The sequence below is a fragment of the Hyperolius riggenbachi genome, chromosome 4, assembly GCF_040937935.1.
Source record: "Hyperolius riggenbachi isolate aHypRig1 chromosome 4, aHypRig1.pri, whole genome shotgun sequence".
Taxonomy (NCBI): Eukaryota; Metazoa; Chordata; class Amphibia; order Anura; family Hyperoliidae; genus Hyperolius; species Hyperolius riggenbachi.
This window is the reverse complement of record NC_090649.1, coordinates 175,901,591-175,928,408: the sequence shown is the minus strand read 5'-3', so window position 1 is coordinate 175,928,408 and position 26,818 is coordinate 175,901,591. Positions and strand designations below refer to the sequence as shown.

Here is a 26,818-nt window from a genome sequence, read left to right as displayed (position 1 = left end):
GCGTTCAAACCCATGGGGGCCCTGGTCCCCAATCGAAAGATCCACAAAGCCTCTCTCTTCCGAATCATGGCTAAAAGATCTCCCCCTCTTTTGGGTAAAAAGACCCTCTCAATACCCTGAAAACAAAAACTGGAGATGTTGCCCCCATGCTCCACACGAAAATGTTTTGCCACATTCGAAATACTATTTGTAAGCCACCCGGCCCCCAAATAATGTTCAGCAATACGGGCCTTTAGGGGCCTAGTGGTACATCCTACATATTGAACTGAACAAATGTTACAGGTAATTAAATAAATAACATTTTTTGTGTTGCAATTAATGAAATGTTTGATGGGGGAAACATGTCCATTACAGAGGGAAACAATAGTCTGGGTTTTCAAATGCATGGAACAATAGTGGCAAGAAGCCACTCCACATCTAAATGACCCCTTAAAAGTTAGCCATGTCGAAGATCCAGAAGGAGATTTAAATAAACTAGGCGATAAAAGGCAAAAGTTGGTGCCCTCCTACTCGCAAAACTGACTCCCCCCCCCCCCCCCCCCCCGAAGAAAAGGCTGTAGATCCCCATCACCCTCTAGGATGGGTAAATATTTCCTCACAATGCCAGTCACCTGATGGAATTCTACACTGTAGGTGGTAACAAAGACCGGTTTCTCCCTGGACTTGTTTCTGGATCCACCCAGTTTAATTAGTTGTTCCCTAGGGATGGCATTAGCTTTGGCTTTTGCCTTATCTATAATCCATTTTGGATACCCCCTAGTCAACAACCGTTTTTCCACTGTGTCGAATTCCAAGTTCACACTAGATGTGTCCGAGCAGTTCCTGCGGGCCCTGATAAACTCGCCAACAGGAATCGCTCGGACAGTGTGAGCGGGATGACAGCTACTGGCCCATAAGATGGAGTTTCCGGCACAAGATTTCCTAAAAGTTTTTGTATGGATGATCCCTTTGACCCCATCGCCCCTTAAGGTGAGGTCCAGATAGTCAATACTGTTCTGCTGCCACACATGAGTAAACTGGAGATTACATTTGTTTTCATTCAAATGGGCCATGAAAGCATCCACCTCACTTCCATCAGCCTTCCAAATTATCAAAATATCGTCTATAAACCTCCCATACCACGCAACCCCTGTCATCGGGCGCCCCCCATCCCCAAAGATGTGGCACTCCTCCCACCATCCCATATAAAGATTTGCCAGGGATGGGGAGAATTTCGCTCCCATGGAGGCTCCACACCTCTGGAGATAGAAGGCGCAGTCGAACATAAAGTAATTGCGGGCCAGGAGATATTCAACAGCACTACAGAGCAATACCCGGAGATCCGAAGAATAATCCGAATATTTCTCTAGGTGATATTGTAGTGCTTTTAGGGCCAGATGATGAGGTATACAGGAATATAAAGATTTGACATCGATCGTCAACCAACTATAATTGCATTCCCAAGTCCAATTCTCAAAACTAGCCAACAGATGCTTTGAATTCCTAAGATATCCCGGCAGCCTCTTAAACAAGGGTTGTAATAACGAATCCACCCAGTCACTTAGGCGCTCACCCAGAGAGCCAATCCCAGCAACAATGGGCCTGCCCTCCGGGTGAGCGCCCGGTTTATGGATCTTAGGAAGGTGGTGGAACACCGGAACAATGGGGGATTGTACACCCAAGTATTCCACCAACCTCCGGTCCAAAACCCCCAGACTCTCACCAATCCTAAGTAGACCAAACAGCTGTTTCTGAAACTCAGCCGTAGGATCCCCAGGGAGCCGGGTATAAGTGACTGGATCCTCATTCTGTCTTAAAGCCTCTGCCCAATAATCCGACCTATTAAGGATGACCACTGCACCCCCCTTGTCCGCACTGTCTCCTTTCTGTGAGTGGAGCTGTATTTCCTCTGGTCTACCTCTAAGTGGCAATCGCTGCTTTGAATGGGGTCCCCTCCATTTTGCTGCTCTGCCCCTCATTCGGCAAAGAAGCAGTGTATGCTCTGTCCACTCCCTGTAATTTTTCACTCCTGCCTGAATGCACAACACCCGAATTACAATCATGTATAAGCAGCACTTTTGTACTCATGCCCAAAACATTCCCGGCCTCGGCTGCTGTGCTCATCTGGGCAGGAGTGCGAAATTGCAAGGAGCGTGAGTAGACAGAGCATGTGCTGCTTCGTTGTCCTCTGTGTGACTGGCTTCACTCAGAACCACAAACAGGTGACAGGGCAGCGCTATTGAAAGAAGCTCATCCAAAACATCAGCGGCTCGATTGATAAAACACATCGCTCCATGTAGACCCAGCTTAAAACTACACATGCTGACATAGATGTGCGTTAAACAGTGACAATATAGTACTTAGGGCAAGGCAAGGAAGGGCAGATCTTAAAATGAGTCAGTAGGAAGTTTTTAAGTTTTTAAACAGAATGATAACATTTATTAGCTAACTGTAAATAAAAACAGTGAGCCTTTGGCTTCTTCAGACTTTGTATGTGTTTGTAGACATTATACTAACAAGATGTTAGAGCACACAACTATATATACATTCAGCAACAGAAGGAAATGCATAGTTTGTTTTGCAAATATAAATAAATGTAATACAATTGCCATCCTGTTTCACTGATAGCTAGCTAGCAAAGTACAATGCTCTTCTAAAATGAGTCAGGAAAGAGTTAAACTGTAGCACAGAGAATGCTGTGGTCATTCCCTAGGAAAAAACAAACAAACCATAAATTTAACAGGTCTCAGGTCTTTAAGAGCTGTCCAGACCAGTAATAAATGTGACAGTGTAGAGGGAGAAGATTCCTGTTTGTGATTCTGAATGTGTGCATGAAAAAAAACGTACGGAACTCAAGAGTTTTGCTACCAAACCCAGATTGGCACTTCTCACAGCAGCTTGTTTGTCCCCAACATCATACAGAGGACATAATCATCAGGTGACAACACATATTGACTGTCCTCAAACACACTCTACACAAGTGAGAGAGATGCAGGGATCTCTGGAATTCAGGCAGACCAGAACAAAGCAGGAGAGATGATTTACTTTGACATGTGACCTCTTATCTCTCAAAGTCCTGAGCCCTGCTGATTTTTATTGCCCCAGGCCATGGCCTTTGTGGCCTTCCCAGAAATCCGGCCCTGGGTTTGTGTTGCTTAAGGCATTACATTACTACAACCACACAAGCAATGACACATCGTTTACCTGTCTATTGGTTTATTTTTTGTCTTCTATGCATAGTTCTAAAGAAACTTAGAGGAAATTATTATGACCCCTCCAAAGACATTGAGGAGATGAGGAGGGAAAAAGAAGAAGCTGCTAGTGAAAAAAAAGTTTCTATCCTACAGTTGTTCAGATCTCCAAATTACAGGCAGCCGCTGCTGGTTTCACTGGTTCTTCACATGTCGCAGCAGTTCTCTGGAATTAATGGGGTAAGTGCTACACTTGTCTGGCCTGTTTAGGTGATCCTTTCTAGAGATGGTAATTAAATAAGATGTTAATAATTCCCGCAAATGTAATGCAAACTGCAGCATGAAAATGAGGCAATCAAAATCAAGAGAGTGCATTTCATTGGCCGAGTTGCATGCTGCATACATTTACATTAAAAACAATTTGGCGGCCAATTGACCACCCGATACGGTAATTCAAATCGGATGCAAATCAGCGCCTCCAAAAGCACCCCCGATCGACGATGCGACCAATTTCAGTCTGAAATTGTCTGGATATGCTGCATGATGTTGCGCTGACATGCTCAACTGTATGCGCGGCAGTAATAGTGTGCAATAATCGTGTGCAATAATCAAACGACGAATGAGATGGAAACCCGCGTCTGCTGTCCCTCCCAGTGTACATGTACCCCCCCCCCCCCGGTGCCCCTGCATTATTACTTTTCCTTTCTACCACTGTGTCCATATTTCTCTTCCAGTTTCGGACCCTACGTGGCCCCACCTGGTTCACGGGTGTGGAGAGGCGGCAGATGCGGCATCCCAAGGCTAATGTCTATCGGTCTGCTGGTGTATGGGCAGGCAACAGATCTCTCTCCAATCAGATACTATCAGAGAGAAATCTTTCTCTTGGTTGATCTGCCCATGCATAGTCTGATGTATGAGCACCTTAACTCTAAACATCCAATGTGTACTGATAAGATTAACCCTAAACCCATCTTATATCTAAAATTGGCCATATATCGGTAGACTAATGCTGGGAATACACAATGTGTTTTTTCGGTTGATTTACCGTTCGATCAATTTTTTATTTGTTTTTGCCCTCGATTTCCTGCTCGATTATCTTATCCCTTTTTATTAATTTCCATTCACTTCTATGAGAAATTGAGCGGTAAAACGATCGAAAGTAAGATCGGACATGTCGGAAATTATCAAACCATCTATCTGCTTAAAAAACGCATAGTGTATTGCCAACATTAAAGGGGAACTTCAGCCTAAACAAACATACTGTCATTAAGTTACATCAGTTATGTTAATTAAAATAGATAGGTAATATAATCTCTTACCCACCCTGTTTTAAAAGAACAGGCAAATGTTTGTGATTTAATGGGGCATCCAACTTTTTCATGGGGGCAGCCATCTTTTTGGTTGAAAGGAGGTGACAGGGAGCATGAGACAGAGTTCCAGCTGTCCTGTGTCCTGATCATCCCTCCCAGCTGTGTGCACTAGGCTTCAAATCTGAGATTCAAATGTAAAAAAAAATTGCACCAAAACAGCAGAAGGAGCACAACATCAGAAATCCCATCCTGCTTTGCACAGCATCAAGGGAATAATGCCCGGGCAGTTTTCTATTGTGCAGCTAAAAATGAGGCTTGGGTAAGAAAAACTAAATTCTGATGCTGTGAAACTGTTAAAGAAACACCAAGCCTTTTCAGTTCTGCTGAGTAGATTTTTAGTCTGGAGGTTCACTTTAAGGTAGCCATACATCTAGCGATGGACAGATTCGATCAAGAGACAAATCTCTCGCTAATTTAATCTTATTGGAGAGAAATCTGACGGCTGCCCATACACAGCAGGCAGATTCCTGATTAATTTCATCCTGAAAGCAATCCGGAATCGACCTTGTGACGCCGCATCCGCTGGCACAACGCTGTCCCCTAATGTGTAATGTGTCTTCCACCCGTGTCCAGTACACTATACATTATCTGCCTGTGTCTGCCGCTGTCTCCGAGTGCACTCCTTGCTCCATACACAAGCCCCACGTGGTTGCCGGCGTACACATGGGCGCATGTGTGATGTCACACACGCGCCCCCGTTACTCCAGCATCCATGTGGGGCTCGTATATGGACAAAGGACAGTGCCCTGAAGCCAGCGGAGGAGAAGCGGTAATGTATAGTGCACTGGGCACGGGGGGGGGGGGGGGCACATTACACATTAGGGGACAGCATTGGAGGTTTCATCTCGTTTGTCGCTCGTCCCGACATCGCTCGCCAATGATGTTACCGTGCACCCGATCGAGCAAGTCGGCCCTACATCTTGCAGCATGTCAGACCGATTAATGCAACCAATTTAAGTCTGAAATTGGTCGCATAGTTGATTGGGCATGCACTTGGTGGCCACAATTTTCATTCGATTATAATAATCGTGTTGGATGGTCGATCAGCCACCAAGTCACCTGATGTATGGCCACCTTTAGTGTCTTTAGAGACCCTAGGTTCACAGAAAGGAAACGGTCATGACCATGGCCATGACATCACACTATGGGAGGGTTTTTACCACAATATCAGCCCCCTGATGATCTATTCGAGAAACTGATTGGGATAAAGTTCAATCCTGGGTTAAAGGGAACCTGAAGCAAGAAGTATATGAAAACTGACATACTCATTTCCTTTTAAACAATACCAGTTGCCCGGCAGCCCTACTGGTCTGTTTGGTTGCAGTAGTGTATGAATCACACCAGAAATAAGCATGTAGATGATCTTGTCAGATCTGACACCTGATCTGCATATGCTTGTTCAGGGTCTATGACTAAAGGTAGCCATATATGTAATGATGCATGGGCAGATTTGACCAAGAGACAAATCTCTCTCTTATCGAATGTGATAAGTGAGAGATCTGTCAGCTCCCCATACACCACAGGTGGATTCCCGATATATTTCAGCATGAACTCTCTCTCGGGAATCGGCCTTGAGCAACATCTTGCAGCATGCGCGATTGATAATGCAACCAATTTTCGTCCCAATATTGGTCGCATTGTCGGTCAGGCATGCACTTGGCGGCACCGATTTTCATCCAATTCGATGAATAAAAATCGAAAAATATTTTAATAATCGAATTGGATGGTCGATCGGCCACCAAGTCGCCTGATGTATGGCCACCTTAAAAGTATTAGAGACAGAAGATCAGCAGGAGAGCCAGGCAACTGGTATTGCTTAAAAATAAATAAATATGTCAGCCTCCATATCCCTCTCATTTCAGGTTCCCTTTAAAGTTCCTCTTTAAATGACACTGAACTGAAGTGAAAAAAAAAAACCAAAATCCTTATGCTATAATGCATTGCATATGTAGTATGGATACTTAATAGAACATTCATAGCAAAGAAAAGGGTCTCATATTTTTGTTTTCAGTTGTATAGCTTTTTTTTAATAACATTGCATCATTCTATAATAATTGCAATTACAAACAACACTCTGCATTTTAAACTATGAAACACAGCACCCTTTGAACTCCCCTTTGATGTATAATTGCTTCAGAAAATAGAACTTTCTCCGACCCAAGTTGGGTCAGAGAGCTCAGAGAAGCTCTTTTGCATAGATAACTGTTTTTTTTTTAACTCTTCCTTTACTGGACACAAGATGAGACTCTTTCCTTTGTTACTAATGTTCTATTTCTCAGCTGTACTACACATAAAATTCATTATCTCATAAGTTTATTTTCACTTCAGGTTTCCAGGTCTGTAGTCAGCATTTTTTTTTTTGCTTATATCTATTCATGTCTTTAGCATTTTCTGACATTTCGTGTTGAATTACATTTTCAAGTAGAAAAGATGTTACACTGGTAGAATCTGGTTGTTAGCCTGTTTTGTCAGTATGTTATCTAGTTGGCACTGCTTATCTGTGACATTAGACACGTGGCTTCCTTTTGTACAAAGGGAACAAAGGCAAAGGATAATACCGATCTCTTACGCAATAAACCTCATATGCAAATGAAGTCTGTATTAACTATTACACTTTTCATTTATTTTTCAGATTTTCTACTACTCTACAAACATATTTACTAATGCAGGCATTGGCCAACCAGTGTACGCAACCATAGGAGTTGGTGCGGTAAACACAGTGGCAACGATTGCTTCAGTAAGTTACCTCTGTTGTTAAAAATATACATAGACATAAAGTACCAATTTATGCTTAAATTCATGAAAACACTAAGGCATTGCTATATATGACATATCTGACATCCATCCAGTGTCTGAAAAAGTCATGGAGGATGCGACTTTATATTTTGTCACAACAGACGTATCAGAATGTGGCTGAATGGATCATATGCTTAACATAGGATCTGTTGACATATTCTTTTGTCGCCTTTTAAGGTGTCCATACATCAGACGATGTATGGGCAGATCGACCAAGAGACAGATCTCTTTCCGGTCAGATTTGATCAGAGAGAGATCTGTTGCCTGCCCATATACCACAGACCGTTTCCCGATCAATTTCATGCTGAAATCAATCTGGAATCAGCCTTGTGATGCTGATCCACTGCTTCGCTGGCCCAATGCTGTCCCCAATGGTCAATGTGCCCCCCGGTGCCCAGTACACTGTGCCCCCCCGGTGCCCAGTCCACCAGTCCACATACACCGCTTGTCTGCCGCTGTTTCCAGGCTAGGTCCTTTATCCATACACGCGTCCCACGTGGGGTTGCCGGAGTAACAGGGGCGCATGTGTGATGTCACATATGAGCCCACATGTACGCCAGCAACCATGTGAGGTGCATGTATGGATGAAGGACGGATCCCGGACCCATCGGTGGACGCGGACAGGTAATGTATAGAGCAGGGGTCAGGAACCTTTTTGGCTGAGAGAGCCATAAACGCCACATATTTTAAAACGTAATTTTGTGAGAGCCATACAATATGCTTTAAAATGGCACAGTGCGCATGTGCAGCTCACGCCCCTGTTGCCATGGTGAGGTGTATACAGTGGATCCTCCTGGCAGCGGAAGTGTCAGACACATCATCAGCTTCTCTTGGGTTTCAGCAACATCAGCCAGTTACCTGAGAGCCAGATAGGAGAAATGCAGACTAACAGCTTGTACAATTAGCTAGCTGACTTGGGGGTTAATTCACTTTGTAGGACGAGATCCCCGCACTTTGGCCCAATTGGCTGCCTGTCAAGTGAAAGACAGCCTATTGGGCCAATGAAAGTGCGAGGATCTCTTCCTACAAAGCCGCGCTGCACTGCTTGAGCAATGTAGCTTAGTGAATTAACCCCTACTGATTTGTATGTGAGCCAGATGTAGCCATCAAAAGAGCCACATATGGCTCCCGAGCCGTAGGTTCCCTACCCCTGGTATAGAGCAATGCTCTCGGCCGTCGCTCAGCTCAAGTTATCTGTCTGTCTGATTGCTGGCTGAGCGGTCGAGAAGGGTCGCAGGCTGCCGTACACATACTGGATTCTCAACAGAGTTTGGCGGCGACCTCGGCTGAGTTTCATCTATCGTGTGCAAAGAGTCTAGTACTTTTAGAAATAGGCTCTGAACAAGCATGTAGTTGCTCTGACTGAAGTCTGACTAGAAAAGCCACATGCTTATTTCAGGCACTACTGCAATCAACAGGACTGTCAGGCAACTGGTATGGTTTAAAAGGAAACAAATATGGCAGCCTCTATATCCCTTTCACTTCATGTTCCCTTTAACTAAGCATTCATCAATTCCAGCCAATAACATACATTAATACACAGCTTTTAATCCATTTTTCATTTTAATCCAAAAATAAAAAATACCCAGGCTGTATTCCTGTGATCAGCAAACATGGCTCTCACTGTGTCCTACTGACCTATGTGTAGAATAACATTATTAGATAAAGGACCATGGTAAGCACCTGGGTCAGTTCACAAGCGGTGTAAACACCCTGACAAGTTTACTGTGAAATGGAATATTTTCACATATACATTTTCATATATCACAACTCCAATTAACAAATCATGCATAGTAATTCTTCATAGTGTAGTTGTTAAACATGCATAGTATCCTAGAATAGTTACAACTAACTGGCTAACTAGTCTAGTAGTAACTAATGGTACTAATAGTATGAGGGATGTAGTAACTATCTTCATCCCCACGCCTTCTCTATACAGAACATAATGAAATACTCAGTTACATAACTAAGCTATTGTGTAGAAAGCCATCAGTTTTGTCGGTGAACTTTAAATAGATTATATTGTTATATTGAACTCTAGCTTCATCCAGCGCTGCCAAGAAGTGTATCTCATGTTAAAGTCCACATAGGAGTTCTGAATAAGTTAAAGAGTTACTGATTATTTTGCAAGCTTCTTTTTTTAATATAAACGCAAAGTAATAGCTGCTAATTGAAACATACTGTTGCACTGAAAGCTGCCCTGTGTGCTGATTAATCTTGGTCCGAGCATGGTGCTGAAATAAGTGCTGGGTACAATGCTGACTATGAGTTCATCGGGTCTGGCAGAGCGCTGCTTTCTGCTTCATTCTATGTTGTAAGCATTTTCCTTTATCTCAGCATACAAGCATACAAGGTCAAAAGCTGACTCGCACAAAACTGGCCAAAAAAGGTAGCGATTCTGTTATTTATTACCCACAAAAAAAAAAAAGTCTGGATAATGGTTAAACAGAGCAAAAGAACAAATATATTGATGCAATATGGATCCCAGTATTGTGAGAACTCATTAAAAAACTGGTTCAGACAGTTAATTTTATGTATGCATTGGCCGAATTCAATGATCTGAGCTACAATTAGACAAATGCATTCTGAGGTAAGTGGTCTTTCCACCACACATTTTTAAATGTATATTACCCTAATACATATGTTAGTAAAATTGCAATGCACAACATTTTTAACACTGCACATCTGTAGTGTTTGCATTTAATATATTGAAAACACCTGCCTGACAGCATCCAGTAGCTGGAGTAGGAGTCTCATAAGAGTAGGAGGTCCTTCCCCAGCACAAAGCAGATCATCTGACCAAGTCCACCTCCTTCCACTGCTGATAGATATTAACCGTTTGTGGCCAGCAATGCAGTTACAGTTGAGCAGTTCGTGTACAATGGAAACCAGAGAAGTGTGCACCTTTCCATCCCATAACATGCTTCAAACCATGTGGAGAGACGTAGTAGAGGAGGCGGGAGGCACTAAGCGGATGAATGACGGCTGCTTCGCGCCTTGACAGACGCTTGGTCGCATATACAGTCCAGGCCATTACCTGTTTGTGGCCAGCACTGCAGTTACAGTACTGCAGTTTCTCCCTGCTTAGAGTTTAATAAAGTATTTGGCCCTTCCAACATGCTCCCCAGTGTTTTTATAAAAACCATGTGTATCTCTTATCCCCCTGCTTTGCCTGCTATAAGAAACCATTTCTCACTACCCTCTTACATTTGGGGGTATGGGGAAAGTAAATACTTTATAACATACTGAGCTGGGAGTAACTAGACAAAAACTGATAATAAAGTTCTGCAGAGCTGTACTACTGCAGTGCGGGCCATAAAATGAGGAGATAGGCTGGGTAGCTTTGTGTTCAGTCTGAAAGCTAGACGGTGTTGCCTTCAAGCTCCGACCTCTTGTGAATAATGATGATTGGATAGGGAGAGGACTTTGCACAACTCATAGACTCCAATTCACTCTAACCAAGATCCATCTGACAATCGTGCTGGAAGCCAGTTTTGCAAAACTAGCAGCCCAGGTAATAACAAATTAACAGTGCAACAAAGTTTTAATAAGCCCTTCATGCATTTCCAAACCTTAAGATTGCTTCCTAGATGCCATGCATGGAACTACTGTAAAGCACAATTGCTGCAGTCAGATGCAATGCCTAAAATCTGGTGGTGGATTAGTAAAATCATGATAAACCAAGTGCATTTTTCACCTGGCACTCGTTTGTGGTCCTATGTACATAATTATGGTTTTGTATCAGTTTTGAATAGCGTGAACACTGGTTAAAAACTCAGTAAGGTTTGTTTTTCTGTCTGTGCTCTGTTGGGAAGATTTCACATTACTTCCTGTAACAGTTGGCAGAGCTGGATCTCAAAACTGTTACGGATGTCACAAAACCAGTAATTTTGAGCGTTGAGACAATCAATGAGATGCAAATAATTCTGGCTTACACATAAATGTAAAGGATACCCAAATGCGGGGTGAAAAAGTTGGCTTTTGCATACCTGAGGCTTCTTTCAGCCCTCTGTAGTCTTGGAGATTCCACAGTGTCCTCCCGGTTATCTCCGTTGGTCTGCTGTCAGCCAACTTTTTCACCCTGCCTCAAGCTACCTTTAATGCAAATTAAACGCAGCTTGCAATCATGCCAATCAAATGCACTTCCTGCCAATTCTGATTTACCCAATTCCAAACTGCACCAATGGAGACATTAGTATCAATAACAACTTTTAACTTTCAAATAACAAGTGTGATATCTTCCCTATTAGAGAGTTATTTTCTTCCACTTTATTTGTCGTCTCTTGGAAAGAAATATAGACAGCTATAAAAACCTGAGACAAGTTCTGACACTAATTCCATTCTAACCCTAACTCCACCCTAAATCCCCAAAAATATTTTGGATGCAGAACAAAGTTATCTCAGGATAATTCACCTAAATTCATCCAGAAACAGTATTCCATACAAGGCGAGATTAGAGACTTCCAAATGAGCTGTGAGGCAGTCTCTTCACTGCCCTATAAAAATAGGATGAATGGTATATATGTGTTTAGATCAAATATGTCTGCCCCAAGGTGCTGACCACTTTTTCTGGCCCTGGTATGTTCCCATCTATAATTCGCCCTTGTCAGAGTCTGGCTGGGGAGAAGCGCAGTCCTTAACATTGTTCCTCACCCCACATCACTCATGGGAGTTCACTAGACTTGACAATTCAACTGAAGCTAATTTTTTTTTAACACTGATAAAGGAGCTTAAATATAAGTTACTTACCAGCCTCTTTCCTGCATTCTAGCTATTTCTTGTGGAGAAAGCTGGAAGGAGATCACTATACCTCATTGGATTAGCTGGCATGTGCATATGTGCGATCATCATGACTATTGCTCTAGCTTTACTGGTAAGTTGAGTGTATATTACGTATTTCTTTAATTATTGTTTAAATATATATATATATATATATATATATATATAATATATATATATATATATATATATATATATATATATCCTAACCACCCCCACCCTTGTGGACCCTGAGCATGAAATGGAAGCCTAAGCACCATATAGCAGTGCCGACCCTAATTTTACCCCAGTTTTACAAAAGAAGCATCTTAAATGCAAAGGAATCAGTGATGCACACCTGCTCCCAGCTATTCCATGAGAATTGCCTCAATGGATAGTTCTCCTTAGCGGATTGAAGAAATAGATGAAGTTGAGGAATTTTTTTAGTATTGGTTCCCTTTTTTTTTTTTTTAGATCAGCAATTTTATGTATTTACAAATGATTTGTTTTCATTTCTTTCTAGGGGAGTCGAGATGGGATGGCCTACCTGTGCATGGTTGCAATCTTCCTCTTCGTGGTCTTTTTTGAAGTTGGCCCTGGACCCATTCCTTGGTTTATTGTTGCTGAACTGTTCAGCCAGGGTCCTCGGCCTGCAGCTATGGCAGTCTCTGGATTCTGCAACTGGACCTGCAATTTCATTATTGGAATGTGCTTCCAGTACATTGCAGTGAGTATAATTCTGAGCTTCAGAAAGCAACAGATTATTACTTTTTCTCAGCTGCACTTCTGTTATTTTACATGCACCTTGAGGGTTAGAGATCTGAAATAGTGCTTGGAGCAAAACAGTTTGATGACAGTATTACTGATACTAACACCAGCAGAGTATTGTGTGTTGTGCAATTAGCATAATATAGCATAGTATATGAGTAGCATTACATTAAAGTGAATCTCCGGACTAAAAATCTACTCAGTAGAACTGAAAAGGCTTGGTGTTTCTTTAACAGTTTCACAGCATCAGAACTATGTTTTTCTTACCAAAGCATCATTTTTAGCTGCATTTTTAGCTAAGCTCCACCCATCAAAGAAAACTCACAGGGTTTTTTTCCCTGATGCTGTGCAAAGCATGATGGGATTTCCTAAATTGTTATTCACATTGCCTAGCAACTGGTAGGGGTGATCAGCACACAGGACAGTTGGAACTGTGTCTAATGCTCCCTAACCATTAAAAAAAAGGAACACATACATGCATGAATTAGTGTTTTTCTCCAGGAAGCCCAAATTGTGCCAGTCACACCATTAAATAAATTGGCTGTGCTGGCATATAGGCAATATATCTACAGCCTGCAACTGGACCACAAAGGCTAAAACATATACATAACATATACATGATTATATACATAATTAAGGGTTGCTATGTTCATAAAGGGTTTGGTCAATTTAAATGCAAATAATGAGTTAGTGACATGTCTGCAATGCACCTTACTATACTAAGAATGTACCCCAAACTGTGTCATGCAGAATGTTCAAAGGTTTGCCAGTAGAAATTACAAGCAAAATTAATAAACTAGCACAGATCAGTGCATATTAGCATGAGGAAATGTGGGGGTCATTATACTCTTAATTGAGATTTACAGCTATAGCTGAGTTCTTGGTGTGCCCTGTATAATTTGGACACAGTGAATTATACATATTGGGAATAACTAGGTAATACCGTATAAAGTTCCAAAGGAAACAAACTGGCAAAGTATCTGTAAAAACAGGGAAATAATGTCTACAGGTTGCAAAAAATAGCATCTACAGATAGCAAAATAAAGTCTACAGGTTGTGATATAGAGCCATCTACAGATATATAATTTTGTTTATATATTGAAAACAGTTACAGAATGTCACATACATCTATTGAAAGTACAGAATACCAAGTAGGAAATCAGTAAATTATGAAAAATCCCATCCACAGTTGGCAATTTACTGAAAATCATCTACAGGTAGTGTGTGATGAATAGCGGAAAAGCCGCCGCGTGTTCTGACAGTAAGGCGGCTGATTCCGCATCTGACGCGGCGGTTTGTCCGCGTCAGCATGCGTCTAGGTTATCTGGAACTAATGATGCACATGGGAAGAATGGCGTGGGGGCCGCCGCATGTTCCGACGGTAAGGCGGCGGATTCCGTGTCCAGTGCGGCGGTTTCCCCGCAGCAACATGTGTCTGGGCTGTCTGGAACTAGTAGTGCACACAGATGGAGAGCTACGCGCGCTGCAAGACAAGCTCTTTATACCAATAGGAGGAAGATCAGCTGATCAGGGCGGTCAGCTGATTCCTGCTCAGTCAGTGATTGGTTGATGGGAGCTGGGCGGCGCTGTGGGGCGCTGTACTATATATATCTCCTGCTGTTCAGTTGCTGGTTGTCTGGCGTTGCGAATGCTTACGTGTTAGCACTCAGACCTTAGTCAGATCCTTCAGTGTGGTGGAACCAGGAGGACCTGGGAATCCACACTTAGCCAGTTACTATATATCATCTGTGTTATTCTCTAGCATAGTTCCAGGGTGTTGAGATCACGGCCCTCACACCCCAGACTAGGAATACTGTATATCATCTGTGTTATTCTCTAGCATAGTTCCAGGGTGTTGAGATCACGGCCCTCACACCTCAGACTAGGAATACTGTATATCATCTGTGTTATTCTCTAGCATAGTTCCAGGGTGTTGAGATCACGGCCCTCACACCCTAGACTAGGAATACTGTATATCATCTGTGTTATTCTCTAGCATAGTTCCAGGGTGTTGAGATCACGGACCTCACACCTCAGACTAGGCCTTGTTCTGATATCTGTTATGACCTGTAGCGTTCCTGACTATTCTTCTGATCTCTGATTTGGTACCTTGCATATCTGATTCTCTGTTGCCGACCCGGCCTGCCTGACCTTCTGGCTGTCACCCCCCGCAGGGTCCGCAGGGGTCGCCTGCTCTACAGAGGGGACACTGCTCCTTATCAGTCAGGGACACCCTCTCCAGGTGTCCTTGACTGCAGTAGAGTCTTCTCTACTTATTGGACCACCTGCTACCCCGGTGGTCCAAAGGTTACTGTTGCACCAAAACACTTACACTCTCAGGTGTCTAGAGGTTAGACATATTTGATTATTGGCGATTCTGCAGATCCCCAATAATCAGGTATATCTGTATTCTTGGGGATACTGCAGATCGCCAAGAATCAGATTCTCTCTCTGGTTGCTGACACCTATCGTTACATAGTGAATACCATTTACAGGAACATACCATCCACAATTAGTGATTAAGCGAATACCGTCTATAGGTAGCGAATAAAGTAGGGAGGTTAGTGTTAGGCATAGGTAGGGGGGAGGTTAGTGCTAGGCATAGGTAGGGGGGAGGTTAGTGCTAGGCATAGGTAGGGGGGAGTTTAGTGTAAAGCTCAACACACACCATACAATCTTGGTTGTACAGATTTACCAAATATATGTAGTATAAGGGCCAACAGATTGAAAGTACCTTGAATGATTGATTGGATACGCTCTTATACTACATGAAAGTGGTAAGATTGAACAACCAAGATTGTATGGTGTGTGTTAAGCCTTAGGCATTGGTGGGGGAAGTAAGTGTTAGGCAATAGGCATAGATGGGGGGAGGTTAGTGTTAGGCTGGCATAGATTCGAGGAGGTTGGTGTTAGGCATAGGTAGGGGGGAGGTTAGTGTTAGGCGTAGGTGGGGAGAGGTTAGTGTTAGGCATTGATGGGGGAGGTTAGTGTTAGGCATAGGTGGGGGGAGGTTAGTGTTAGGTGTAGATGCAGGGAAGGTTAGTTTGAGAATAGGATAAGATGAAATTAGTATATCAGTAACACTACCGATAGTCTACTACTGATAACAGGTAATAGTAGAGTATCGGTAACATTACTGATATTCTACTATCGGCAATATTTCACACCCAATCCTCCTTAAATGTTAATGCGGTAATTGTAAATGCACACAACCAGTAAAATATAGACAGCAAGAAGTTAGCGTAATTAATGATTATCTTCAGAGTACAAAAAGCTTTGCCAACTCTAATTTTGCTTTTTGTTTTTTCTACTCCTAGGAAGCCTGTGGACCTTACGTGTTTGTTATATTTGCAGTACTTTTGTTTGGTTTCACTGTTTTTACATACTTCAAAGTCCCAGAAACAAAAGGGAAATCCTTTGAGGAGATCACCGCTGAGTTCCGCAAAAAGAAGCTTGGCGGAAGGAAATCCACGGAGATGGAGTACCTGGGATCAAGTTCCGAAGCTTGAACTAACGAGATATAGACAAGCTGAATATTTTGTATGGACATGGATGCTTCTTACATTTCAGAAACTCTTATACATGAAGCAGGGTAAAACATCATTATTTTTTAAAGATACTTAGTTTTTTAAAGTTGAACCTCTGTTGCTGAACTATATGTGTAATGTGTGGGCATATATCTCCACAGCCTCATCAGGATTTATTAGCCCCAGTCAAGTGTGATATGACTTTGCAAGTCAGCAGTTTTTTTTATTTGTGACATGAACGCTTAGCGGACGTGACTGCACATTACAGATGTGTACAGGGTGCTGTATGCACACATTGGAAGCGACTGCTAAGCACTTACACCTACACGTCATATGCTGCAGTCTCTATGTCTTCGTCAGTATCAAGGAATGGAGATGTACAGGTGTGAAAACGTACAGGTGTGAAAGAACCTTTAATGAAACTGACAATTATTAATGGGAAACACACAGCAGAAATATTATACTGCATAATCATGAGGTTTTTTTTTATAATTCTGCTAAATAATTCACCATTTAATGCTTTATTGCGATGTATTTAAAGCAAAACTCCACATTATGGAAAATTGCTACAAACATAGATCAATTTTTTTTATTTTTTTGCAGTTTAGTGTTATTAGAAGTATCTTTCCATTTCAGTGTGCAGCCAGCTATGGCTTTGGAAAAGTGCCTGCAGATGAAATGACGCTACTTAGAAATCCTGTAATCTGTACTCTTTGTGGAGTGTGGACTGCCTAGAACCTCGTCATTTTGCTTCAGGGGTAGCTAGCGGCAGAAGAATAGGAGCTTGTTACTCATTTCCACATCTGGGGTAATCCAGGGACTGGCAGCACATGTGGACACGCCCACATCACCGTCTCTGACAGGATTCATGTTGAACAACTATGTGTATGTTTACTTGCTTACATGCAAGCAATGTAAAATAAGGTTTGCCATGAATCCTTGCAATGTTTCCCTTTAAAGCGGGCCTGCACTCAGAACTCTCTCTCTGCTCTGAAAGATAAGCAACGGTGTAATGACCTTTAAAGAAAAACATTTCTTTCTTACAGCCGATATAAATCCTGCAATGAATCTGCAGGGTGTCTACTTATCGCTTTCATGGAAGCAAATATAGATTAACGTCCTGTGTTTACAAATTAGCTGCTCTGCGACGCAGCTAGCTGACACAGCTGAGAGATCAAATTACAGTTGTGATTAGTGACAGATGAGGTAGAATTAGACAGGCTAAACTCCTAAATCCATACAGGGTGCATATCTCTATGCTTTCCTTTGTCCTGTGCAAGAATTCAGGTCAACTGAACTGGGGCTTTCACATCATTTGCGGTGCAGCGGGTTCATACAAAGTAACGCAAAGCATGCTGTGTGTTAATCGGGTAAAGTGTGCCTTTACAGTGACAATAAAGCATACTATCATTGTACTGTATGCTTCACTGTATAGTCACACTGCATGTCTAATGCATGGTGTGACGGCAGTGTTGCATTATGGTATTGTGATGCAACGTGCACAGTGTGAAAGTGGGTACTCTTATATCTCATTTGTTCATATAATCCTGCCTCATTATACTAAGAAATATAAGGGGTTTAAATACCTTTCCTTTCCTGTAGGAAACAATGCTTCACACTCCCCAAGGCTATTGAATGTGAGAATAGGAAGGGTGCCATATGTAGAGTGGGGTTCAGGGAAGGGTGCCATATGTAGAGTGGGGTTCAGGGAAGGGTGCCATATGTAGAGTGGGGTTCAGTGTAGGTAGTGTATGGAGACAGACTAGATATTTGTAATGCGTAAAGTAGTTACACACTGTAGAGGAGGGGCTGTTAAATATTTATTTGTAACAAAGCTGTAATATAAATGACATTTCTCTTATTTTGCAGTGGTTTGTAGTAGTTCAGTTTGTGTCATACACTCATATGACATGAAGAGGGTAGGGCTACAGAGCTGAGCCTGGAGGAAATGAGATTGCAGGGGATATGTATGTACATGTGTTTCTGATCCAATAGCTGCTTTTCTTTAAAGGACATCTGAGGTGAAAAAAACTGATGAGAAAAATAATAGCATCTATCCTTCTCCTAAAAATGACTTTTTTTTAGATATCACACAGTTTTATTTTATATTTAATTCTAGTTTTTAAAGAAGTTATCAGGGATATTTGAAGAAAATAAGTGCTACTTACCCGGGGCTTTGTTCAGCCCCAGCCCCAAGCTCCCAGCATGTCCCTTGCCGCAGCTCTGCCTGCAGCTGTTCGCCTCCTCTGCCTCCCTGGACGAAGCCCCGGATAAGTAGCACTTATTTTCTTCAAATATCCCTGATAACTCCTTTAACTTTTTACTGTTTCATTGTTTCTGCTCAATGACACCTTCATTGAAGTATGCCAGAGCTCAAATCTATGAATTATTGACCCTTTTTATCTCTTTCCAGCTCTCAGAAGCCACTTACTGACAGGAAAGTGTTTTATGGCTATAATTACTTATCAGAGAGGGTTTTGCTATAGTCTGACCCGGTCTCGACCCAGACAGAAATTGTCATACCTGTTGTTTAACTCTTTCAGGCAGAGAAAGAGAAAAAGGGAATACAGCCTAGTTATTTGTGTGCTAGGCACTGTACATACGCATATCTATCTCATCATGTCACATGTCACCTCAGTTGTCCTTTGCAGCGTTCCCCAACCCTGTCCTCAAGGCCCACCAACAGTGCAAGTTTTGCAGAAAACCACAAACATGCACAGGTGAGCTAATTCGTGTTTCAGCAGAGCTGATAACCTACCTCTGTGGATTTCCACAAAACATGCACTGTTGGTGGGCCTTGAGGACAGGGTTGGGGAACACTGCTTTAAAGTGAACATGAGGTGAGACAAATGGAGGCTTATACAGTATATTTATTTCCTTTTAAACTATGTACATTGCCTGACTTTCCAGCTGGTCCACTGCCTCTAATACTTTTATTAATAGACCCTGAACAAGCATGCAGACCAGGTGCTGTGATTGAAGTCTGACTGGATTAGCCACATGCTTGTTTCAAGTGTGTGATTTAGACACTACTGACCACCAAAAAGATCAGCAAAACTGCCAGGCAACTGGAATAGCTAAAAAAGAACTAAATATGGCAACCTCCATATGTTTCTCGACTCACATTCCTTTTAAGGTTGCTGCACCGATCTATAACAAGTGTGTGGCATATATCTATGGGCAAGCCATAAGGCACTAGAATGTTGCTGTTTTTAACAGAGTAATCAAATTACCATACAGATCGCTGTCACAAGATGTACCTCCAACACATACTGTCTATGGAGAGGCAGGATGTGGAGCTTATGCATTACTGAGCATGAGAGCTATGTGAAGTGTCCCCAGCAGTAGTGCTCGGATACCCTCGTTCACGGATTCGAGTAAATCTGACCACGGCAGTATCGAAATCCGGATACGCCGTGATCATGATCCGTATTTGATGTCCAAATCCGAATTCCACTCAGATTTTAACCATGATTACAAGCAGAATCCGTGATCACGGATTTGACTTTAACGTTTTTAGCAAATCCCCCATACATGCTACAATCACCATGCTACAATCGCCGCTCACCGCCACAGAGAACACAGCTTTAGCTATACTCTGTATAGCTAGAGCTAAAAGCATCTTTGAATTTTGGCTCCAAGTCTCCCCATTGGTCCATTAACAGACCAATGGGGATCCTCCTGACCACCTAGAAACCCCGGCAGGAAATGTATTGCTCTTTCTTTTGCCCTATATAAAATTACACTACTGTTAGGTTTGCTACATTAACTGGCATTTACTACATTTAAATGTATACTTTTTTCCTTTGAAACTTTAAAATCAATTTTCTCAAAAACTATAAGGTCTTTTTGAAAAAAAAATTCCACTTGTTTCCACAGTTTTTTTAAAGATATCTGGCAAATTTGGTGTTTATAGCATGTAAGGGGCTTTGCTCTTAACTGCTAGTCGGCGGGTTTTCAGGTAATAAACACGGCCGTGATCATGGCTAAATCCATGAGAATGAGCCAGATTTGGACCATGATCACGGGTTCATTCGGGAACTGAATCCATGAGGCGATCATGAATTCGGAATCCAACCTCGTGATCAGGAAAAACAGCTTGTGATCACGGGTTACCCGTGATCACGAGCTCGCGATGAGCAACACTAGTCCCCAGTGCATTCATAGGCACTTTCTACATTCCTTGAAATATGGATCCAGCCTACAAAATGGTCACTTCAACTGTATTTAGACAAAGAACACAATTTATGAACAAATCATTTTTAAATGAGATCTTTGGGCCTCACATGGCACATAATTCAGCTGATGTATGTTTTATCCCAGTTTTAATGGGAACTTTGCTAAAGTCTAACAAGCATGTCTGATTCTCATGAAAGCATTATAGCGTCTGCGGTCCCAGCTCACTGATCCCAGCTCACTGCTGCAGACTCGGCTGTCATATTAAAGCTGAGCTTTCTCCTATGGCTAAGAAGCCAGTTTCATTGGCTCCTTACCAGGTAATTACTGTGAGCCAATCACAGTGGTCCTGGACGGAAGAATAAAAAAAAGGCTCTGGTCCCTAAAGGGACCAGAACCCTACATCCCTAATGAGTTAAGAAAATGCAATGGTGCTATTACTTCAGTCACAGGAGATGCTATCCCACATCTATCAGTTAAAGGAAACCTACTGTGACACTAAGGTGCCCAATTTAACGTATCTGGAGCTTCTTCCAGCCCCCTGTAGTAATTCTGGTCCCTCTGGTCTGTCCACTCTGATCCATTCAGCAGCTGCCCCATATGAAAAGCTGCATTTACGGCCCTGTATTGCACTCCTCCACGATTGCACTCCCATAGCCAGAAGCGTCTTCACTTGCGTAGTTTGTAAAAATTGCAACTACGCATGCGCCAAACACTTCTGGCAAATGGAAAGTGCAGTCATGGAGGCCTGTGGCCAGACTGGCTCATTTGGCCAGCTTTCAGAGGGGCACAGCTGCTGAACGCATGAGAGAAGAAAGACAGCAAGGCACCAGAACAACTACAGGGGGCTTGAAGAAGCCCCAGGTAAGTTAAACTGGGCACCTGGTGTCACTTTAGGCAACCTTTAAGTACCTTTACATCCTCTGAAATTAACATAAGTTTGATATTATTTTTCTTACCCCATCTTTAGTACCTACATGTGCAGAAAAATATTTTACAAATACCTCTAGCATGGGAAAACATTTCCTGAGGGAACTCTCAGGAGAAAACTTGAATGAGGACCAAGGCAACACATCTAAATTGCCTCAATGTGCAAATAAACTGATGAGATAAACAATTGTATCTATAATACTATTCCTACTAAAATACATAGCCTAGTTCTCTGTACATACACACATTTACAGTATCTCATCATGTCACATATTACTTCAGGTACCCATTAACATTAACACACACATGACCCTTAATCAATCACATTTTCTCACAGGAGATGTGTTCACACCTCATCGCCAAAATATCTTTTCATCTCACAGCAAACAAAGTACTCAATGCAAGTTGTCCCAAATCTACTTACATGTTATATTATTTTTCTCTCCTATTAGTACGTTTTCACTTGCTGGATGCTGAAAATATATTGTTACCGATAAGATACCATCTCCTGGAGGAAAACTCGAGAATCTGGGCTGTAATCAGAGACAATAGTTAATGTGATTTGTTACAGTATTTATGGAAGTGAATGACCAAGAATCCGAGTGTGAAGGAGCACCACGTAAAAAAAAAAAGAAAAGTAGTGTGCAATGACCCCTTCCGCCATGTTTCAAGGGGCACACAGTAATCCAAAGCAAAGATGGGTCAGCAACACTAAAGTCATGTAATGAAAACTGTTTTATTGCATCACATGTAGGCAGCGGTGATAGAAAGCTGTTTTGGGCTGTATAGCCTCATGAGAAAGAGCTACCAGCGGCCTGTCACTGCTTTACATCTGATGCAGTAAAATAGCTTTCATTACATTACTTTAGTGGTGCCAACGCATCTTTGCTTTGGATGTGAATGCCTACTGCTAGGGTAGAGAAACCAACACCCTAACTGGATGGTCATTTCAAGTGTATCATAATATAACAAAGCCCAGTGTTTCTGAGCTGCCTTATCTAGTCCTGGATTATGTAAACTAGGTGTTTTGGAAGGTAAGTGTGCACGTTGGCATTTTTGCTGAATCACCCCAAACAGTGTCAAGGCTCAGTGCCAAGAATTCTACATATTGATTTGGAACACTATTATATAAAAAGCACTGGACCCTGATCAATAGCTACATAGCTCAATGTTTACAATGTTGCTCCAGTTATTCTGTTACATTCTTCCCTGGATACATAGTATGCCCATACAATATACACAACACAACTGACAACTCCTTAGCAGGCAATCACCTGAAAGGCTTCTAATGATCAAAGAGTTTTGTTGCTCTGTGGTTTAATGTCAACAGTTTCTCAACTAGTAGTGAGACAAACCACACATTGGTTATCCTCAGAGACACTGTTGAAGGAGGAAATATATGTGATTGATATGATCATGCGATCAATTTGCACGTCTCTGATTGGCTGTTTTTGATCTTGTTTGACTACTGCTTTCTTTGTATGCCAAAAGTAGGAGTGAGATACTGTATATGTATGTTTATGTATAGTAAGTGTTTATGCGACCCCATTGGTCCAGAAGACAGCTTTCACATTGTGGCAACATATCAATGGTTTGCTCTGAAAAAAGCACACTCAATGATCTACTACTATACCACAGTAAGGACCAAAATAAGTCTAATAACATACTTATTTGCTTCCCCCAGGATGAAAGTTGGGGTCAGCAATTCACAGAATAATTTAATTGGAACTGCAGCCATTAAAAACCTCCCAAACTCTCACTGGCTTTAGTTTATCTACCTGCTGTTGGCACAAATTAATGTCATCTGTGTTAAAATCTTAAAGGACAACTGAAGAGAGAGGTATATGGAGGCTGCCATGTTTATTTCCTTTTAAGCAATACCAGTTGCCTGGCAGCCCTGCTGATCCTCTGCCTCTAATACTATTAGCCATAGCCCCTGAACAAGCATGCAGCAGATCAGGTGTTTCCGACTTTAAAGTCAGATCTGACAAGACTAGCTGCATGCTTGTTTCTGGTGTTATTCAGATACTACTGCAGATAAATAGACCATCAGGGCTGCCAGGCAACTGGTATTGATTAAAAGGAAATAAATATGGCAGCCTCCGTATACCTCTTACTTCAGTTCCCCTTTAATTCCTGCCCTGGTCACAGTTAGCGTACTGAAAGCTGGCATCTTGCATAATAATTAGGTTATATCCACTTAAATATGTAAGGACCACACGGCTATTATCAGACTGCACAGCTTTCTCTCTTTCTAGCTTACTCTCTGAAATGCTCTCAAGCTTTTTCTCCTGCATTCAAAGATAAAGGAACAATCTGTCAGTTCTACAGCCGAGAGTGGATCAGCTCAGTGACTGAAAAATGCAGGAGAAAATTAAAATCTAAAACCATGAACTCTTTCAGGCACTTTTTTAAAAGAAAAAAACAAAAGTTATCTAATTAAAGTAATATGACTAATCTGTTGGAGCAGCGCTGCAGTTCCTTAGTAAATTAGGCCCATGGTAACTCTACTGCTTTTCATTGTGTATCATCCATAGTAGTGCAACGAGGATAATTCAGTTGACATGCAATCTGCACTCTAAAGCTTTATACTCATACACACCTTAGCTGTGATGGCTGTTATGAGTCACCTGTGCTGACAATCTAGCATGTGTACAGTGCCCCTCACCCCCCAACCTTCCCCAATATGTCTGTGAGATATGCTCTCACCCAAGCCCTGTCCAACTCTATTGTTCTCCCTTCTTATCCCTACTGCTCCGTCGTATGTCAGGTGTCATTCCTCCTACCCCCTCCATAGAAACAGAATACATTGCTATCCTAGGGGCTAGTGATGCATTTGTATAGTATTGGTCCCTGAACTGTTCCCTGAGGGACCTATCCCATTCTCTGATCCAGTCCTCATAAGAGTGGATGTAGTTTAACAGAAAAGCAAAGCTTTAATGCCAATATCATGCAAACTGTATGCAGGTTGTGATCAGGCCAGTTAAAATTGACAGGAAGTTCATTTGATTGGTCCAATTCCAAGCTGTATAAAAGCTGGATTATTAGCATCTCATTGATCATTTCTTATTTCTATAGAATATTTATATTTAATAACTCAATTCCTCAGTCTTTGTCAGAACAAGATCTCTGTGCTGATTAACCTGCTTCTGCCCACAGCGATGTGTATGTGTAATCAGTTGTCACTAATTCCTGTATGTTTTACAGCCAACACTGCAGTGAATGCCAGCAAATTCTGACTATTATTTCCACCAACAAGGTGCTCCTTGTCCTAATGCAACATATAACCCTCTCTTCTCTATGCTATCCAACCCGCTAACCCATCGCAATCAAAAAATGTTTTGATTCCTCTTGAAACATAACATCAGTACCCCCCCCCCCCCCAAACATGTCATGTTATTGCTCCTCAATACCCTAGTATCACACCCCTAGAAACTAACCTTAAACTCCCCAGAGCCAAAAAGCTAAAATATTAAAATAAAAAAAAATACTTATCTAATTAAGAATTCCAATTGTCAAGAGGAAAACTAACCAGTGCCGAAACCACCTGTCACCAAATACACAAGGCTGAGAATACACTGACTGATGTGTAGTCTCGGTGCCTGGAGTTTGTGTGATATGGAAGGTCCAGTGCTAATCACTTTGATGCCATATTTGTTTTGGTGCAGCTAACTTCAATAACTCTTCCAAGTGAATATAGCACCCAACACCAAACACTGACCAAGTACCGAAACTACGTTGACATTTTTCCTTAGCAACCAATCACATTCCAGCAAAGCAAGCATGCATAAGCTTTTATTCATGAGGCTCCATGTGTCTGGGCCTGCAGTAGCTTGTAAGTTGTATTCCTGGTACAGGCTTCTGTGCCATCCTGATCATTCTGGGATGCAGGGTTTACCTTTGTTAAGTTTAATAATGCTTGTGTACATTAAATGTTCTATCTGTGATATGGTAAAATATGGTGGAAAAACAAGTAGCATTGTTTAGTAAATATGTGTATTTTTATTTTTATGTTTTTTGTGTAAAGAGGGAAAAAGTTTATCTGTCTTATCAAAAGAGTTTTGTAACAACGTGCTAACATTGCATTTATGCATGTTTTACTGTAACATCAAAAATATCAGTATTAACTTTTTTTATTTTGTAATCTCTGAAATGAAATAAAATGAAATTATTGATATTTATTTTATGTAGATGTTTATTGTTTTGCAGACATAATGAACCTGTGTTGCTCACATATAAATGTATCTCTTATTCTCCAGTACACTAAAGTCGTGTGCAGCAAATGAGCCGCAGTTCAGGGCCGAGTTCTGTACACGCCGATCACTAGCCTGTAGACTACTGCTGCGTCCTATTGCTATGGGGGTGGGCAGGGTTCCAATGGCACTGTGCATGACGGATTGGGCGGGATGAGTTGGAGGACAATGCCCTAGGTCTGATACAATCTGCCAGTCTGATCACTTGTCGATGCATCAAGGGAAATCCAGTTTTGTATATGCAATCCCAACCTCCTTTAAAGGAAACCAGAGGGGAGAGGGATATGGAAGCTGCCATATGTATTTCAATGCACATTGCCTGGCTGTCCTGCTGATCCTCTGTCTCTAATATTTTTAGCCATAGACCCTGAACAAGCATGCAGCAGATCAGGTACTCTGACTCAGCTGACACAGGTTTTACTGGATTAGCCATGTGATTGTTAGAGAGTTTTGACTCAGATGCTATTTATGCTAGATGATCAACAGGACTGCCAGGCAACTGCCATTGTTTACAAGGAGATAAATATGGCAACCTCCATATCCCTCTCACACCAGGTTCTCTTTAAAGTGGCTATGTTGTACTGGCCAATCTGGCAACAGATTTCTTACCCCCAAACCAATAAGGGGGCAGTCAGAGCAGCATTCCTACTAAAACCACGTATGCCATGGCCTAAGGGGCAACTGAACATGAATGAAGAGGTTGCTGTATATGGACAAGAAGACTACAGATGGAAAGGGGGGGGGGGGGGGGGGGGCTACACATTTCTGCTCCCTGCACAATTGTTCTAATGACTGCATCTGCTCAGCCACCGATAAGGAATCATACAAAGTTTTGCACACAATGATTTGTAGACGGTCCCTATTTAGAGATGGCCTGAACCTCCAATTTTAGGGTTGTGAACCAGGTTCGCGAACCTCTGCAAAGTTCGCGACCTAGCGAACTTTCGCGAACGACAATAGACTTCAATGGGGAGTTGAAAACTAGAAACATTTATGTTGGCCACAAAAGTGATGGAAAAGATGAGAAAATTTAAGGGGCGCTGTATATTTTAAAAATGTGTATATACCTC

General features: G+C 42.0%; 1 protein-coding gene across 1 annotated transcript in view; it reads left to right on the top strand.

Moving 5' to 3' along the window:
* The window catches only part of SLC2A2 (solute carrier family 2 member 2), a 96,552-nt gene extending 70,880 nt beyond the window's left edge, over positions 1-25,672 (top strand). Inside the window, exons 7-11 of the mRNA XM_068281013.1 lie at positions 3,220-3,410; positions 7,173-7,277; positions 12,108-12,209; positions 12,618-12,821; positions 16,180-25,672. Coding sequence (XP_068137114.1) covers positions 3,220-3,410; positions 7,173-7,277; positions 12,108-12,209; positions 12,618-12,821; positions 16,180-16,371 — 794 coding nt within the window. The 3' untranslated portion in view covers positions 16,372-25,672. The remainder of the gene's footprint in view (positions 1-3,219; positions 3,411-7,172; positions 7,278-12,107; positions 12,210-12,617; positions 12,822-16,179) is intronic.
* The last annotated feature ends 1,146 nt before the right edge of the window (positions 25,673-26,818 follow it).